Here is a 17,167-nt window from a genome sequence, read left to right as displayed (position 1 = left end):
AATTTTAAATTTGCAAGTATCCTGCTTTCACTTAAACCACTGAGTTATATCACACACACACACACACACACACACACACACACACACACACACACACACACACGCACACTCACACACACACACACACACACACACACACACACACACACACACACACACACACACACACAAATATCTAATATAGTCAGCATTATATCACCCTACCAGTACTTTAGTTAAGCTAGGTTTACAAGCATCCTTTCACTTATGCCACTGATTTATATGACTATATATCATACCCTTGCACAAACGAAACACGCACACACACACACACACACACACACACACACACACACACACACACACACACACACACACACACACACACACACACACACACACACACACATTCTCTAGAACATATTATGTATATTTTACAAAAAAAATAAGCAATCTCAATTTTTGCAGTTAGCAAGCCTTCATGTTTATAACAATAACAAATTAACAGTGATCTCTTAAGTACATTTTACTTAATTTAAGTCCTGATAGTTATTATTAGTATTACTTAACATTAATATACAGAGATGACTGCTGCTTCAGGGAATTAAATAAATAAATAAGCAAAGTAAGCAATTTCCTCTACAGATAATATGTAGTAACTCTTCCTCTGTGCTTTATAAGTTAAACATGTTACGGAGTCACTGGCATATTTCTTAAAGCCAGCAGCAAAAAAGTACCAAGCTCATAGCTTTCCTATTTAGTGCCTGCTTAACAAAAGGTAAGCAATTTTAATAACCTTTCTATTGTCAATAAAATGGAAAAAAGATGACAGGGAATGCAGCAGCTGTATCTATAACTATGGTATGACTATGCCAGCTTCCTTATAGAATATGTGAATGCTAAGTAAAGTGAAATGATGTACCCTACTAATACTAGTTGCATGAATGCTGTGTACTACTGAGCATGACAATGTTCTATACTAAGTACATGGGATGGATTCAAATGTGTATGGGATCTTTTGTTTTTTTAGGGGTAGCATTGTTTGTAGAAAAGACTTCAGTTATTAAACAGTTTGAAACTATAAAGCATAATGAAGCCAGCATGCCGCAGAGGAGCAACACCTGCTAAAAGATACACTGTTGGAGAGTCAAATTAATGAATGACAGGCAGATTACAGCTCAAGCTGGTAAGATTACTTTTTCATGTTTTTATCTATATCTATATCTATATATTTATTACAGAGTGCATTTTTAACTTATATCCTTGGGTTTGCATTACATTTGAACTGCCAAAGTCAAATTAACATTATTCAAAACAACTGCAGGTATTGTGTCAGTATGTATAATTCGTGAGAGACTTGCAAAACGGATTCACGCAAGTAAGGCTTAGAACACTGCAGAAAGCAGGCATACCATCGCTTTCAGTAAAAGGTATAAAAGAAGTGAATAAAATTCATTAATGGATTACAAACAGGGCAGCATGGGGGTGTGAATAATTCTCATGCTCTAGGAGTTTTGCAGAGAGCAGTTGCAATGTCATTCATGCTGCGTGATGTTTCCGCTGAGAGAGGCTGAGAGAATTTAAAAGGGTTAAGAGAATGCTTTGTTGTGCCAGTACCGGCAGGAGTATAAGCAAACAGCAGTGATTCAGTAAAGGGGCCATTGCTGAGATCTGTTACTTACATCTTTTCGGTTCAGTATCAGTTATGCACTGTGGCCAAGGGTTTTCTGCATCACCTCAGCTAGTAACTGAAACATATTTTAGTCTAAGGACGGATACCTCAATGGCAATATGAAGCATATTTGTCTGCACAAAATAAACAAGACTCTATATATGAAGAAAAGCCATTAGCTCTTCAAACGAACCCAGCAGGAAGTCTTTTCTGCCTGCCTCTCTGTTTCAGTTTACTAGTAACTGACAGCTGCTCATTTCTAACTTTCTCTTGATTGTTTCACATTCAGTTTTTTTCAAAATTAGACTTGTGAAGAAACAACTTGCTCTGTTACTCTATACTTTAATATTTAAGGATTGTTGACCTCTTGTTTCTGAAATTCTCACACTCCTAAAACTGACACATAACTTAAAGCATATTTCATGCAACAACATTAACGTATTCAACAGGATGTCATATCCGCTTCTGCAGAGATTTCCATACTATTCCAATTTTAGGGAAGATACAGAAGAATTACTGGATATTAACACTTCTTTTTCTTTACCATTTTTCAAGTACCGGTCATTAAATAGGAGTACCTTTAACTGGAATGACAGTAAGATTGTTGAATGGGAAAGGTTTGCAGAACTGGCGAAGTATGACTCTGAGTCACAAAATGCCACAGTCAAAGCTCTACTGATTGTGGCTTACTCAGTCATTATTGTGATTTCACTTTTTGGGAATGTTTTGGTCTGTCATGTGGTGATTAAAAACAAAAGGATGCATTCAGCCACCAGCCTCTTCATTGTGAATCTGGCAGTATCGGACATCATGATAACCATTCTTAATACACCATTCACTCTGGTAAGATTATGATAAAACATATACAGCTATTGACAAGAACATTTCTCATCTGTTTTAGTCTTGGCTAACCAGGATGACAGTTACAATACTTGTGGATATAATATGTGATGCAAAAAACAAATACAGAAACAGTTCAGAAATCATTATCCAGTTACTTATTTTTATTTGTTTTATTAACCTGCTGTGCTAACAAGGAATGCAGGCATTAATTATGATAACACGATACTAGTTGCCTGACTTCCTCAGTCATTCAGTCATACAATATGCAAGCAGAAACAGAGGGATTACAAGTTAATGTTCAAAAGCAGTCTGGAGGTTACTTCCTCTGTGCTATACTGTAAGATGGAACTGCTATTTTATTTTGTTTTCACTATTTGGGGATATTGTGGTTAAGCAGGTGACTTCACTTCACCTTTGTAACTGCTAGTATTATCAATTTGCCTAAAGAGTCTAAAACTGCTGTATGTATAGTAAATAAAACAAACATCAGCATTAGAATGTGGTAAGAGAAATTAACCCATACATGTGGTAGTAGAAACAGATAATGTATGAAAGGACATTGCTTGGAAATGTATTAAGGTTCTTATGGATATGTGAGCTTAAAAATAAATGAATGAAACAGACACTTGACAAACAGTAGTCAATGTAGCCAAGTTCTCAAGTTTATTTACTTGTCTGTATGAAATGTTTGAACATATGAACTGGTCAACTCCTATAAAAGATATTACTCAACCCAGAGTAAGTCAGACTATGTTAACAGATTCAAATGCAATTCTTAAATTAAAATAATCAAACTAAATATAGCTGGCTGGTACAGACATGCATGGTTCATATGGTAATGTGTTATGGAAATACTGTTACCTGGATTACATGCAACATGTAAGCAGTTCATAGTTATTTACTATGACAGGTTAGAATCAAATGTCTGGTTAGGATAGTGCAAAGAAAAGTTACTGTACTATAAACATGCTATTTAAAATGCATAAAAGTAAATATTTTATCTCATTAGAATCTGACAACAAGAAACTATATTGGTCTGAAATAAATAACTACAGCATTGCAGTACTGCTATTGGATAATACTTTAATATGAGATGCATTTGGTGTGTGTGTGTGTGTGTGTGTGTGTGTGTGTGTGTGTGTGTGTGTGTGTGTGTGTGTGTGTGTGTAAAACATGATTTTTTGGATTGTGTTTGCAGTAGCGGTGTCTTCCACTGGTGAGATGATACCACTGCCTTGTCAGTTTCCAGAATGAAAGTTAATCATTGTACATTTTTCTACCTGAAAATTCATTTTGAGCTAACAGCAGTAAGCTTTTCTGATCTGCACTTGTACTGTTACAGGTTCAGACCTTGGAGGACTCTATAAAAGGAATTGCATTCAAATTTTCTGTCAATGCAAGAAGTGGATTGAGTGGCAGTGTTAGTGAATCAAGGCCAGTTATGCTAAAGCAGTGTGCTTTGACAGACTCATGTTAAAAGTTATGCGGACTTTGTTTCAGTTAAAAAATATTTCACTTAAAGCTCTATTATTATTTTAAAATACCAATATCTCTGAAGAGATGTCAGTGTCTGGGGTCCAGACATAACTCTACAGGGAAGCAAGCCCTAATGAAACTTAATTCTAATTCCTTTCATACCATTCAACCCCAAACTCCGACTGTCCATATTTGTCAGATATGCAGTGTTAGCCTAAGGAAAACAACAAGACAAGCAGCATATTCTACTGCCAAAACAGGTTTAAATAATGCAAGGTGAAGTTTGCAGGTCAGCAATCGATGCAGTTCACGGCCACCCTAATAAAATTAAAAGTCAGTGATGAACAAAAAAGTTATTAACAGCTAAAGTGACCTCGGTGAAATAACCTTAAACTAAAGAGGACACTTGAAATTGATTGTACTTTGTGATTTGCTGCCTCTTTTGCCATGGCAGACATTTAAGGAATCACAGCAATTAGGAGTTTGAGTGAATGATGGATATACTTGTGAACCTTTGATACAATTCATTAATGGGGACTGCATTTAAAAGCAGTTAAAGCATTAGAATTTTTTTTTTGGGGGGGGGGTGCAGAGCATTCTTGTGAAGTACAAATGACTAATGTATTTAAATTATAACCTTATGTTGACCTAAAGTACAGGCAGCTAGTGAATGACATAAACTCTCTAGCTTGTGTGTTGTTTATTGACATCCTTTCATCAGATCACATACAGAACTATCAGACAAGCTCTCTGTTTGGTCAGTACTTAGAAAAAAAAAACAAAACTTCCATTTCATCTGTCAACTTGGTTTCCCTACATTTAGCATGGCTTACACAGAACTGTATATTGAATGCACTGTTACAATGCAAAGCAGCTGTTGACTATGAAGAAAAGCTCTCATGAAACCAGTGCCCTGCTGATTTGCATTAGCAACAGATGTTTAATTAAATATAATGACACAAATAATAAGCACTATGCTTCCTTAGTTTTGGAAGAGCCTCCAGACATATCCATAATGAATATCAGTGAAACAAATGACATATGCTTACTGGTAGGGCATGTGTAGCAGCTAACAGTCTGATTATCTTAGCTGTGTCACCTGTTCTTGTTGCAGAAAGAAGGACAATTCTGAACTGGTACTGTCAGTGAAAGGGCACCAAGACAACAAATGAGGTTTGTGAACAAACACATTTATCATGGGACAACTTCAGTGGTGGAGGATAGATGAGCAAGTGGAAGGGAGGATTGGCTTGGGTGGGGAGGGGATTAGGCAGGCATTGTAGGTAGGGTGTGGGATAAGGTTGTGTATGGAAGGGTTAATTCTTTGCAGGGTGGAGGGAGGAATTGAGATAGGTGTAGGGTGGCACTTAGAGCAGTTTTAGGTGTAGGCAGATGGTTAGGGTACACATTTTGGCATGATCATGTTACTGCAAGTATCACATCCATGGTGAGCTCATAGGTACTTTCATGCAGGTAGGCCTTGGACTACTAATGCTATGGTAGGGCTTTAGGTATGGAGTGCGGATTTTAGAAGTTTTTCTTTTTCTTCTTCGAGGGCAACTATCTCTGGTGTGTGTGTGTGTGTGTGTGTGTGTGTGTGTGTGTGTGTGTGTGTGTGTGTGTGTGTGTGTCTGTGGATTTTCAGGCTCTGGCAATGCTTTACATTGTTTGGGTCAGTCATTCTCTCATTCCTGCTATTTTGCTGTTTATGTTGCATACAATTACAGATTTTGGGTTACCTTGCTTGCACTGGAGTGTAGAGGATGGTTGTCCATGTGTTCTTGTGGTGAGTTTCTTTGCTACACAGTTATTGTGCTGCAGTTGGGTCTGTTGACAGTCAGTATGGTTAGTTGTACTGGCTGTTTTGTGAGGTGGTCCTGTCTTCTCCTGGTTTCTTGATTTGTGGAGTGCAGGACTTACCCTTCTTAAAATGATGATCAGTTTACCATATTTTTTGTACAGCAGCATCTTTTTGGTCTAAGTATTCTTCACACATTCTTCAAGTGACCTTATTTAAATGGTAATGCCATTTATTGTTGATAGCCTGGGTGGAATGGCTTGGATGTCTGTGGAGGATGCTTGACTAGTCTGCTGGGTGTTTTGGCAGGTCACACATGCTAACCATTGTGAGGGGGAGATCAAGTATGACAAGCTAATATTTAAATTGTTGGATGCTGCAGCCATCTACCACCAAGCTCAAAGGGGCCAATTTGTGAGCTCTTGTAAAAAAAAAAAAAATAATAATAATAAAGAATAATGAAAAAGAAAAACAGGGGCAGGATGTTATAGTTTGGGAATTGAGGAAGACTCCTCCTTTGTGGTAGGGAGATGTGGGCATAAAACCTGTTAATCCAGGAGCAGTTTAAGTGTCATGTTTTGAAATTACACATTGTCAGATTCTTTCACACTTTAAGTGTGAGCAATTTTATCTGATCAGGGCTATATATTATTGGAGTAGCAATAAAACACACACCACATTCCCATGTTTGTAGAATTTAATAAAAGTAGTAGCAGCAAAGCTTTCAAGACACAGTCTCTTTGCATTCAAAAAGAGCCTGTGTCTCGAATATTTTGCTGCTACTACTGTTATTAAATTCTACAAATGTGGGAACGTGGTATTTGTTTTATTGCTACTTTGGTTATTTTACCACTGTCCTTTCAGCTACGTAGAGCAAAAGTGTTTGGCATTTTGTGATTTTATTATCGGATTACATTAACTGTTGCAAAAGCTATAGGGTGTGAGCATGACTAACAATACTATATTTTAATCATTTGATGATCTTCCTAATTTATAAGTAAACATGTGAGATCTTGTTTCTTGTTGTTCAGATTTGACAGACTTCTTCCATGTAGAGGCTGACAATGTGGAGGATATATCCTGTTTTCAAAAAAAAAAGGGGAGGTTGGGAAGAAGTTATAAGTCAACAATGCTGGAATGGGGTGGTATATTGGTTAAGATCTTTTTCTCAGCTACAACATACAGAGTCTGATTCTGATCCACGGAGCTCTGTTAGGTCCCGGAGGTGCTTGGACTTGTGGTGGATATGGAAAAGCAGGGGGATATAAAAAATATTACTTAATTGTGACTATGTTTTCTATTGTTTTTTTCTCATTGCAGGTGTGCCGCTGGAATAAATGGCACAGGTTTAGACATTGCTGCAGAGATGGGCGGACATTGTAGTACAAGCTGACGACCTTTTTCATGAGATGCCTAGCAATGAGATTACAGTGCCAGTGGAGCAGGGCGACCAAGTCTTAAGAGAAGGAAACCAGCAAAGGGCAAGCAGGCAGCCAGAGAGAAGAGAATGTATCAATCTCAGTCCAGTGAGTTGATGGTGATTGAAGCCTTAGCTGTGGACACAGTACATGCTGCTCTTACAGGTAATGCTATGTTGGTGGAAGGTTTAGTAGGCATAGCGGATGTGGGGCGAGGGGGACTCAGCATAGCAAAGGTGGTATTAGGTCAATTCAGCAAATGGGGGATTCTGCAGATGGCTTTGGGGTCTGCAGAGATTAAGGGGAGAGGAGCATTGTTTCAGGGAGCAGGTTTCTCGGTTGGATAGCTCAGATTTGGGCAGTGGTAGTTTGGTATCATCCATGGGGAGGCCAATTCTCACTTGCCAGAGGTGGGTTGGATTTGGGGTTTCGGCTGGGTGATTGGTTGGCTACACAAGGGCTGGGGCAGGGGAGTGATGAGGTATTCTTGACTCTTCATATACTTTCCTCAGTCAAAGAGAAGATCTGGAAGGATGAGAATGTCAAATTTTTGACTTAATTGACAAGTATGGGGCCCTGTGTTTCCTGAAAGCTAAAACAATGAATGGTAAAGACCTCCTGGCAGCCCTAGCTGCTTATGGGCAAAGATGGATGGGTAAGATGCAGCCAAGAATGTGGGAGAATTGGGTGTTGGGCTTTGTCTACTACATGGCAGTATGGTGGAGAAGGATAGTGCATTGGCCCTTCCACTCTTGGCATATATTTTGACAATACAGGAGGCACAATGGCTGTGGGCTAGTACTGCCTGGTTGTGGTGTGATTAAAGATTTTGCAAGAAGAAGGAGGTTGATCAGTCCATGCATTTGGAGGTGAGGCACCTGGACATATGGCTGGCCACTATGATGGACACTTTCAGTGTGGGTAGTAGGGTGACTAAGATGGGAAGAGAGGGGGTTGGGGTGTGTGAGACCTTTAATTCAGAGACATGTTCATGGGCAAATGTGCAGGCATCCACCTGGCAGTGCAGTGTGGCAGGCAACAGGGTAGTTAGGCCAGCTAAGCTTCAATCCTCTCTGCTCATATCAGATTAATGGTGGCATTTCATGGACCTCAAGGTATTCATGGTACAGGTAATTTTCATGGGCAGAGAAGTGGGTGTGCTTTTCAGTGGGCAAGAGGAAGGTTTGGAGACACATTGTCTCATTAAGGTACAGGTCTTGTGGGTCATGCTCCAGCAATATCCACATATAGCAGTAGTAAAGGAATTAATTGAGGGTTTATTTAAGGGATTTTCTATAAACTCTCAGGTGATGAGAGATGGAACATTTGGTAAAATGTGAGATCAGTGCAGGGAAGAGAAGACATATTGGAAGCTCTAGTGGAGAAGGAGCAACAGGTGGGTGATTTTAGGTCCGTTTGATTGTCCCCCCCCCATATGACAGCTTTAAAGTTTCACCATTGGGCTTGGTGCCTAAGACGAAGCTGGGTGAATTTCAGGTGATCCACCATTTGTCTTACTCTGAAAGGAACCCTGTAAATGACTTTATTTCAGCAGAGGAGGTTAAGGTAAGTTATGTGTCATTGGATGAATGGCTATTTGGAGGTTTAAAGATTCATTGTTGGTGAAGGTAGACATTGAATCTGCTTTTTGTCTTCTGCTAGTATGGGAGGAGGATTGGCTGCTGTTGGGCATAGTGGCTGGAGGTAAGTTTTATTTTGACAAGGCTATGCCAATGGGCTGCCCTGTAGTCTGTGCTACTTTACAGGAGTTTAGCATGACATTACACTGGATTTGGCATCACAGGTGGATAATCAGAGAGCAGTTCATAACTTGGATACTTTCTTCTGGTAGGCAAAGGTGCTTTGGTAGCTATGCGTCAGTTTGTGGAAATGTGCAAAGAATAGGGGTGCCTTTGGCTAGACAGAAATTGGAAGGTCCAGTAAAGTCCTTAGACTTTCTTGGGTTGCTGTTGGACCCAGAAAGTGGATTGTTTTGCTTACCAAGGGAGGAGATAACCTGTTTGAAATAAAAGATAACTTGGATTAAGGCTCGGGATAAAATGCGGGTTAAGATTGTCATGGAGCTTTTACGGCTTCTGAAATGTGCATGTCAGGCTGTTCACACAGGTTGTACTTTTTGTAATTCTGTGGTCTTTCTGCTGAAAGGGGGGGAAATTAAGCACCACTGGGTGAGACTTGGCAAGTAGAAACATGAAGATTTAATTCTGTGGTTGGGATTTTTAGAGCAGTTTAATGGCATTACCTTTTGGCAGTCAGAGTGTTTAGTTAATGGGATTTGCAGTTATTTACAGATGCAGCAGGGGGCATTCATATGGGGCATTTTTTGGGGCTGAGTGGTTTGCAGTTCTGTAGCAGGAAGCAGTTGAGGGGAAGAAGAATTGTATTTAATTTGGACAACAATGCAGTGGTTAGGGTTTTGCAGGTGAAGACAGCTAAGTAGGAACAGTTATTGTTGGTTTTGTGTAAGTTAGTTTTACAGAGTTTACTGATTAACTTTTCTTTTACTGGTGAATATGTAGTGGGTACTATGAATGGGATTGCTTATAGCTCTTCTCGCTTTCAGTTTCTGCAGGTAGCTCTGATGGCAGCAGAAGAGCTGGTGGCAGTGCCAGATGAGGTGTGAAGGATTGGGTTGCAGTTATCAGGATGTTGGTGGAGCAATCCTGGGCAGTGTCTACCAAGAGAGCATACAGTAGGGCACTGTGTGATTTTGACAGATTTATTTTTCAGCTGGCTGAAGAGGACAGAGTTTGGTTGGAAAAATTATTGTTGTGATATTTAGCATTGGCTTGTGTACAGGGTAGGACAGTGCAGTCGGTTAAGGTGGACTTGGCTACCATCAGTATATTTGCTTGTGTGGCCACGTTGTGGGATTTCCCTAAATCTTGGATGGTTGGGCGTATGTTGAAAGGATGGGGTAGAATGGATGGCCTGAATAGAGATAAGTGCTGGCCAATCACAAGGCAAGTTTTGAAGGTTTTATTCTGAGGCCTAGCTGTGGTGAGTGGGCAATCAGTTGATTATGTTTTGTGGGTAACATTGAGCTTATGGATGTAGTTTGGGGCTTTCAGAGTGTCAGGTCTCTGGGGTCAATGGTTTGGGCGGATGCCATGCTACTGCCTGGGGCAGTTGGGACGGGCATGCAAATTGTTTTGGAGAAAGACAGGTGTGATCAGATGTGTGCAGTGGTTTGGACTAGATAATTGTTAGTGTCTGAAGGGGGAGTTCACAGGATTTGTTTTTTCGAACAAAAGGGGGTAGGGTGATAACGGAGAAGTCAGTTGATGTCCATGAAGAGAAGGGCACTCCACTGTAAGGGTTTTGTGGATAAGAGGTTTTCTATTCATTCTTTTGGGATGATTAGAGCATCGGAGTTAGCAAGAAGAGCCAGTTCTATTGAGGTTATTAAGATGGCGGGGTGATGGTCTTTGAATGCCTTTTTGACTTATATTAGATAGTGGATACTGAGTTTGGTTATTAATAATTTTTTTTGTAGGTAATGAGATTGTTATCTTAGGGCACTTATATGTTTATTGGGCAATGAGGAGAGCTGCAGCTAGGATTAATGATTTGGATTTGGGTTTGCATCAGTTCGGGTGGAGAATCACATGCCATGGCATTAACGGACTCAGATGTTATTAGCTTATGCAGGAATTTGCAGCGATACAATTGTAGGTGGGACTTCTTCAAGTTTTGGTCTTGCACTTGGCAGGTAATGATTTGGGTCTCATTCCAAAATGTCAGTTGGTTTACTAAATATGGAATAATTTAGTCGCGCTAAGGAAGCTGTATTTGAATGTGTGCATTATGTGGTCTGAGATAATATCCCATTTGTTATTCAGGCATGCTATGAATATTTTGGTAATTTGTGAACTTTAGTTTGGCAAAGCAGCTGGGGGCAGTGGGAATACAGATGACAGAGCACAAGGAATTTGCTGACAGGAATCCCATGTGGTTCAGAGAGGATGGGGTGCACCTCAATGAGTTGTGGTTAGATTTGTTTAATTTGAATTTAGGTTTATTTTTGGAGGATATGGTGAAAAGTTGGTAGTAGATGAGGGGGAACAGTCTGGTTCAGGCTGGTGGGCAGAGAAGAGGGGCAGTCTTGTCTGTCTTCTGGGCCCCCTCTGTTGTTTTTTTTTGGTGGGAGGAAGTTTGAGTTGAAAGTGAATGGTTGGACGCTGCTTCCCCCTGTGGTTTTGGATGGACATAAGGATTTTGGGCTGAAGGTGAGCAGTTGGACACTGCCTGATGTTTAAGAATAAGTGAGCGGAGGGGAGGATGCTACATATTCGAGTAGAGTGAGTGGAGGTATGCTGCCTTGATGGATAGTCAAAGGATGTTTTGGTGATTAGCAAATTGAAAGAAGTAATAAACAATAAAGTTGCATTACAAAACATTATGTTTATGAGTTCAGTAAATGTCATCAATGGTCTGTTTGGTGTGCCATCTCTTTATTGAAGTGCATCATGATAAATTAGCTTTGGGAACAAACACAGTTTTCACAGGATAACTTCAGTGGTGGAGGGTAGGTGAGCAAGTGGAAGGGGGGATTGGCTTAGGTGGGGAGGGGACTAGGCAGGGATTGTAAGCAGGGTGTGGGTTAAGGCTGGGTATGGAAGGATTAATTAATTACAGGATGGAGGGAGGAAGTGAGATAGGTGTAGGGTGAGACTTAGAGCAGTTTTAGGTGTTGGCAGTTGGTTAGGGAGCACATTTTGATGTGACCTTGTTACCTACATGGCCCTCCAGTGTTTTTTGGGGAGTTGTTATGATTGTTTTCTCAGGTGAAGGGGTGCTTGGGCAGAGAAGAGGGCAGGCTTGTCCCTCTTCTATTCCTCCTCTTGTGTTTGTTTGGTGTGAGTAAGTTTGGGGTTGATATGAGTGGTTTAATGCTGCTTCCCCCTGTGGTTTTTGGATGGACATAAGGATTATGAGCTGAAAGTGAGCAGTTGGACACTGCCTGATGTTTAAGAATATACCATATAGGTGGCAATCCACTGAGCACAGAAGAAGTCATCAGGGATCTGGGGACCCAGGTTGACAGTAGCCTTTCGTTTGACACTCATGTTGCTAAAGTAGTTAGGAAAACCTTCTACATTGCCCACCTGATCATGAAGGGATTCACATCTAGATCAAGGGAGGTCATCGTCCCCCTGTACTCATCACTCATTAGACCTATGATTGAGTACAATGCCCCATTCGGAATGTATCTGACCCGACACCTGCAGCAGCTGGAAAGGTCCCAAAAGTTCCTCACCAAAAGGATAAAGGGTCTCAAAAATATGTCTTATGCTGCCCGACTGAAAGAATTCCAGCTCTATTCAGTCTCATACCGCTTGCTCAGAGGTGACCTGTGCCTGACATATAAGGCCATGTCAAACCCAGATTTGATGAATATGCTTCACCTCAAAAAATCTAGATCCCTCAGAACCACAAGGGCGGGAGACTTAAACCTTGACACGGTTATTAATAGAACGTGCTGGAGGGACAGATTCATCACCCAGAGACTCCCTATGCTGTGGAACAAAATCCCGGTACATGTGAGGCAGAGCACCTCGCTGGCCTTGTTCAAGAGGAATCTTGACCAATGGATGGGAGATCGCAGATATACCCCAGGGATTACTTCAGTGTCACTGCTTGACAGAGGCACAGCAAAATAATAGGCATAGTTTTATTCAAACTAAAGGGGTGGCGAAAGCCACATAACTATGGGCTAGGCTTATAAATGCCCTTGGGCAGATAGCCTAGTATGAACCTATGAACCTAAGTGAGTGGAGGGGAGGACGCTGCTTTTTCTGCTAGGGTGCTTGGAAGTACACTGCCCTGGTTGATGGTTTAAGGATGTTTTGGTGATTAGAAAATTGGAAAAAATAATAAACAATAAAGTTATGCTACAATTCGTTATGTTTATGAATTCAATAAAGGTCATCAAAAGTCTGTTTGGTGTGCTGTCTCTTTATTAAAGTGGATCATGACAAACTGCTGTTACTGAATATTTATTTTCATTTGTTGAATGGGGAAGTCTGACTAGGTGCAGAACACTAGAACCCCTTGTAAGCAGAGGCTGGTGGAGAAAAGCAACATAATGCAGAATACAATGCAGATGATCATAGGTATAATAAATATTAGCGTCGCATTTGTCAGTGTAGCAGTAGAAAATGGTAGAAAATGGTATACAGCAATATTCTGAAGTGGCTCATATTACACAAAGGCATATGAACGAAAGTACACATTCATGCTAATATTGTCACGATATCATGCTTAACTGAATCATATTCTATACATGTATTTGTAGTGGAAAAGCTATACAAATGGATATGTTTTGGATAAACATATAAATACTGTACCTGTGTGAGTAGGATAAGTTATTTAGTTTATATTAAGGCAATGTATCCTTTATGGGGTGGAATAGTATGGAGAAAGTTATAGGTCTAACAGCATTTGATATGGATACTAGTGTCATATGTAAGTCTAAGACTGGTGATATAACAATATTTATAAGACATACTATTTACATTTTATTTACAAATGAGTTTTTACTGTTTATTACAAAAGCCATTTTTTTTGGGGGGGGCAGAAAGGTGTGGGAAAGTGATGGTAAGGGAGAAGGCAATTTGTGTTAGAATTAGCCAGGCAAGGTGCCAGAGCAAAGCCAGGAATCTTTGAAATGTTCTTTTAGATGATTGTTGAAATAGGCAGGTTAATATTGAGTTTCATGGTTTAAGGATGTGAATAGCTCTAAAAGAGGAAAAATAAAATTAAAAACAGCATTATTATTTCAGACGTAAGCTTTTTGGATATTTTTTTTATTTTTTGATATTTTAAACCTGAAGTAAATTTTATTTCTATTGAAAAATAAAGTTTTCTTGGTAAGATTTGTTGATCTTGCAAATTAGTAAAGTCATGACAAATCACAGGTACTTGCTAGATTATTGAACTTTGAGGATCTTCAGATGCCTATCCGTGCATCCCTAATAAGTATCTAGCCATAGTATTTAAGTATGATTAACCTGAAGTCCTTTGTAATATTAGTATAAATAACCCAGGTGCAGTTAGACATTAACATGTTACTATCTGTCCATATGGGTCAAGGGTGCCAATCCATAGCTAAATCTGTGGCTTCCCATCCACTTATTTACTTGGAGAGGATGATGATTTTACACATCCTAAAAAATTTAAGAAAGCCGCCAAAGAGCACTTTACAAGTCACTGGTCCTGCCACTGCACTCTCCCTCCGTAAACATCTCCTACTTCCCATACCTTAATGTACTTTCTGCCCTTAACTCACTCTTCTCACTAGCTCTCTCTAATCTTCTGACTACTCTTTCTACTCTCTTCTAAAACCTATTAAGCTAATTGCCTCAGGGAAATATTCTATAGTAATTGCCTTGCCTTCGTGCAACTACATTATGATAATACAGGGTTTTTGTAACCACTTACTCCAAAAACTATATTCATCTTAATGACATATTATTTCTTTTTATACATCTTGAAATAGTTATGCTATACTCCTGATCACTGACACTGTATAACATTGTATTGCTACTTAATTTCTTGTAATAATCCTGTAACACTGCTGTTTAATGTTAACTTATAATGAAAATTGTATAATATGTTGGAGCTTTTCTCCTCAGGCCTCCGCTGAAAAAGGGCTCTTTAGCTCAGTCGGACAAACCCGGTCAACAAATCAAAATAAATAAATAAATAAAAGTGGTATTCTTTCAAGACATATCTATCCCTCCAGCATGTTCTAGTAAATTGCAGAAAAGATCGAGATCTCTTGACTGGGTGTTTAATGATGATTATCTTCCACTACTGGACTTGTGGATATGCAGTAGATCTGAAAGGATGGGGTTAGTAGAGGCTCGGTAAGCAAAACAAAGATTGTCCCTCAGTAGCCTATAAGATACTGAAAAAAGGGACAAGCACATGAGATGACCAATGAAGCTTTTGTATTTATGCCCATGATTTTCTTAGTGAGAAAGTGCTGTGGTCATGCAAGTTGTGCCAGGTGTCTGAAAAGATACATGCCAAATGGGGCATTACACACAATGAGCAGCATAGCAAAGTGCAGCATACAGTGGAATGATCGCTTCCTTGGTCCTTGATGCCATACCCTTACTAATTACTTGCACATTATAAAAGGATTTCTAGTAGATACATGGTGGTTAAATGACAGTTCATTATCTAAATGGGTTCCCAGGGCCCTCATTACTGGGGCAGTTTTTAGGTGTATGTTGTTGATCTAATAGTTGTAGTGGCCATCATGTTTGTCAGAAAATGCAGTCATAAATTTTTGGCAATTAGTTTTAGGCTTTGGCTTTGATATCAGACATTTGCTTAGGAAAGGCCTTTGTTAAGGATCTTGGTATTTTCACAAGAGTTTATGATGTCACCACATTTACAGTCATCTGCAAACTTGGTAAACCCTAAGTCCTTAACATTCACTCTGATTTCCAAAAAGTAGATGGAGAAACCAGAGTGGCCCACTAGTGAAAGGTCTTTTGGAACTGGTAGATTCACCTAACCCAAAGTTTTTTGGTTCTTCTCATGAGCCAGTTTGCTATCTGATAAGTTAAATATGGATTTACATTTAGCTGAATGTGTTAATCAATTATGTCTGAGTGGGGGATGGTGTTGAATTCCTTTGCAAGGTCTAGATGTGGAGTGTGTATAGATGTGACCTCATCCATTCTTTCAGTAACCTTTCCAAAGAAATCTAAAACATTATGTAGGAATGATCTGCCATTGAAAAAGCAAAATGGATTGGGTTGAGAGCATGTAGCTTGCCTATGTCCTTATTTATCAATTCCATAATGACACTTTCCATAGCTTTACAGATTATGGGTCTATAGCTGCCCAGATCAGTTGACATCCCATCTTTAGGCAGTGGGATGACAGTTACAGTCCTCCACTTATCTGGTACAAATCCTGAATGTACACTGATATTGAAAAGCCCTTGTAGGAGGTTTGAAGGACCTGTTTCAGGCTGACCAGTAGGCATCTTGGGATATTATCAGGCTCTATAGAAGCTCGGTTTTAATCCTTGGATAATGTTTTGAGGACTTGTTTCTGTAAGATTTGAGGGAGTTGTGTGGTTCCTGGTATTTGATCTTGGAATGATAGGACAAGTTGAATGGAGTGAAATTAGAGCTCTACCTCTATTATGTTGGCTATTCCTCATGATTAGAGTATGTGATATCATTTACTATTAGCTCTGTGTAGTTCTGAGCATTACTTCTGAGGTTTCAACATAGGTTATAAAGACCTTATCATTATCTTTTGCCTAGGTGGCTATTTTTACCTCATATTTAGCTTTGGTTGAATGGAGAAGGGACCACAGCTCCTTGATAAGCTCGGTAAGATGGAATTTGACATTTGGAAGGTTACAGTTATTTTTATATGCAATGAGTTTTAATTTTTTTTGTAGAGTGTTTATATTTTTCAATTTCACCATAGGAGTTTATTTTTTAAATGTGATGTTGGATTCATTTTGGAGGTGGGCAGATATTTAGATGTGCAGAGAATTTAGTGGTGAAGGATTTTGCATTTGTAACAGAAGTCATCAGGCTGGAAAGGCATGTTGAATTTATCCAGGTCATCACTCAGTTTTAGTAGATTAGCTTTACCATACTCTCTGAATACTGAGATACTGAAGAATGTTTCTGGTTTCAGACTTCTGGTGACTATGAATGATTTGACTAGGGAGGATATTACAACTGGTACAGAAAAGAGATGTCCATTACTCAAAAGAACCGAGCGCAGGAGTTTCTCTCCCCTAGCAGAGGTCCAGAATAGTTTGTCCAGCAAGTCTCTATTTTTGAAGTCTAGAATAGTCTGGGCTTAAATGTTTGGGGATGCAAACATCCACTAGCTGATGGGAGGGGTGGTTGAAGTCCCTTAGGATAATGGTGTTTGGGTGAATGATTGGGGTTTCCAGTGATTCATTGTTTCAAA

At 39.6% G+C, this 17,167-nt stretch overlaps 1 protein-coding gene across 1 annotated transcript in view; it reads left to right on the top strand.

Moving 5' to 3' along the window:
- Nucleotides 1-1,475: 1,475 nt before the first annotated feature.
- The window catches only part of LOC122789756 (probable G-protein coupled receptor 83), a 534,141-nt gene continuing 518,449 nt past the window's right edge, over nucleotides 1,476-17,167 (top strand). The window contains exon 1 of the mRNA XM_044057192.1: nucleotides 1,476-2,494. Coding sequence (XP_043913127.1) covers nucleotides 2,102-2,494 — 393 coding nt within the window. The 5' untranslated portion in view covers nucleotides 1,476-2,101. The remainder of the gene's footprint in view (nucleotides 2,495-17,167) is intronic.

This window comes from Protopterus annectens, chromosome 15.part0 (assembly GCF_019279795.1).
Source record: "Protopterus annectens isolate FY-2018-M chromosome 15.part0, PAN1.0, whole genome shotgun sequence".
Taxonomy (NCBI): domain Eukaryota; kingdom Metazoa; phylum Chordata; order Ceratodontiformes; family Protopteridae; genus Protopterus; species Protopterus annectens.
This window is presented reverse-complemented; position numbering and strand designations above follow the sequence as displayed.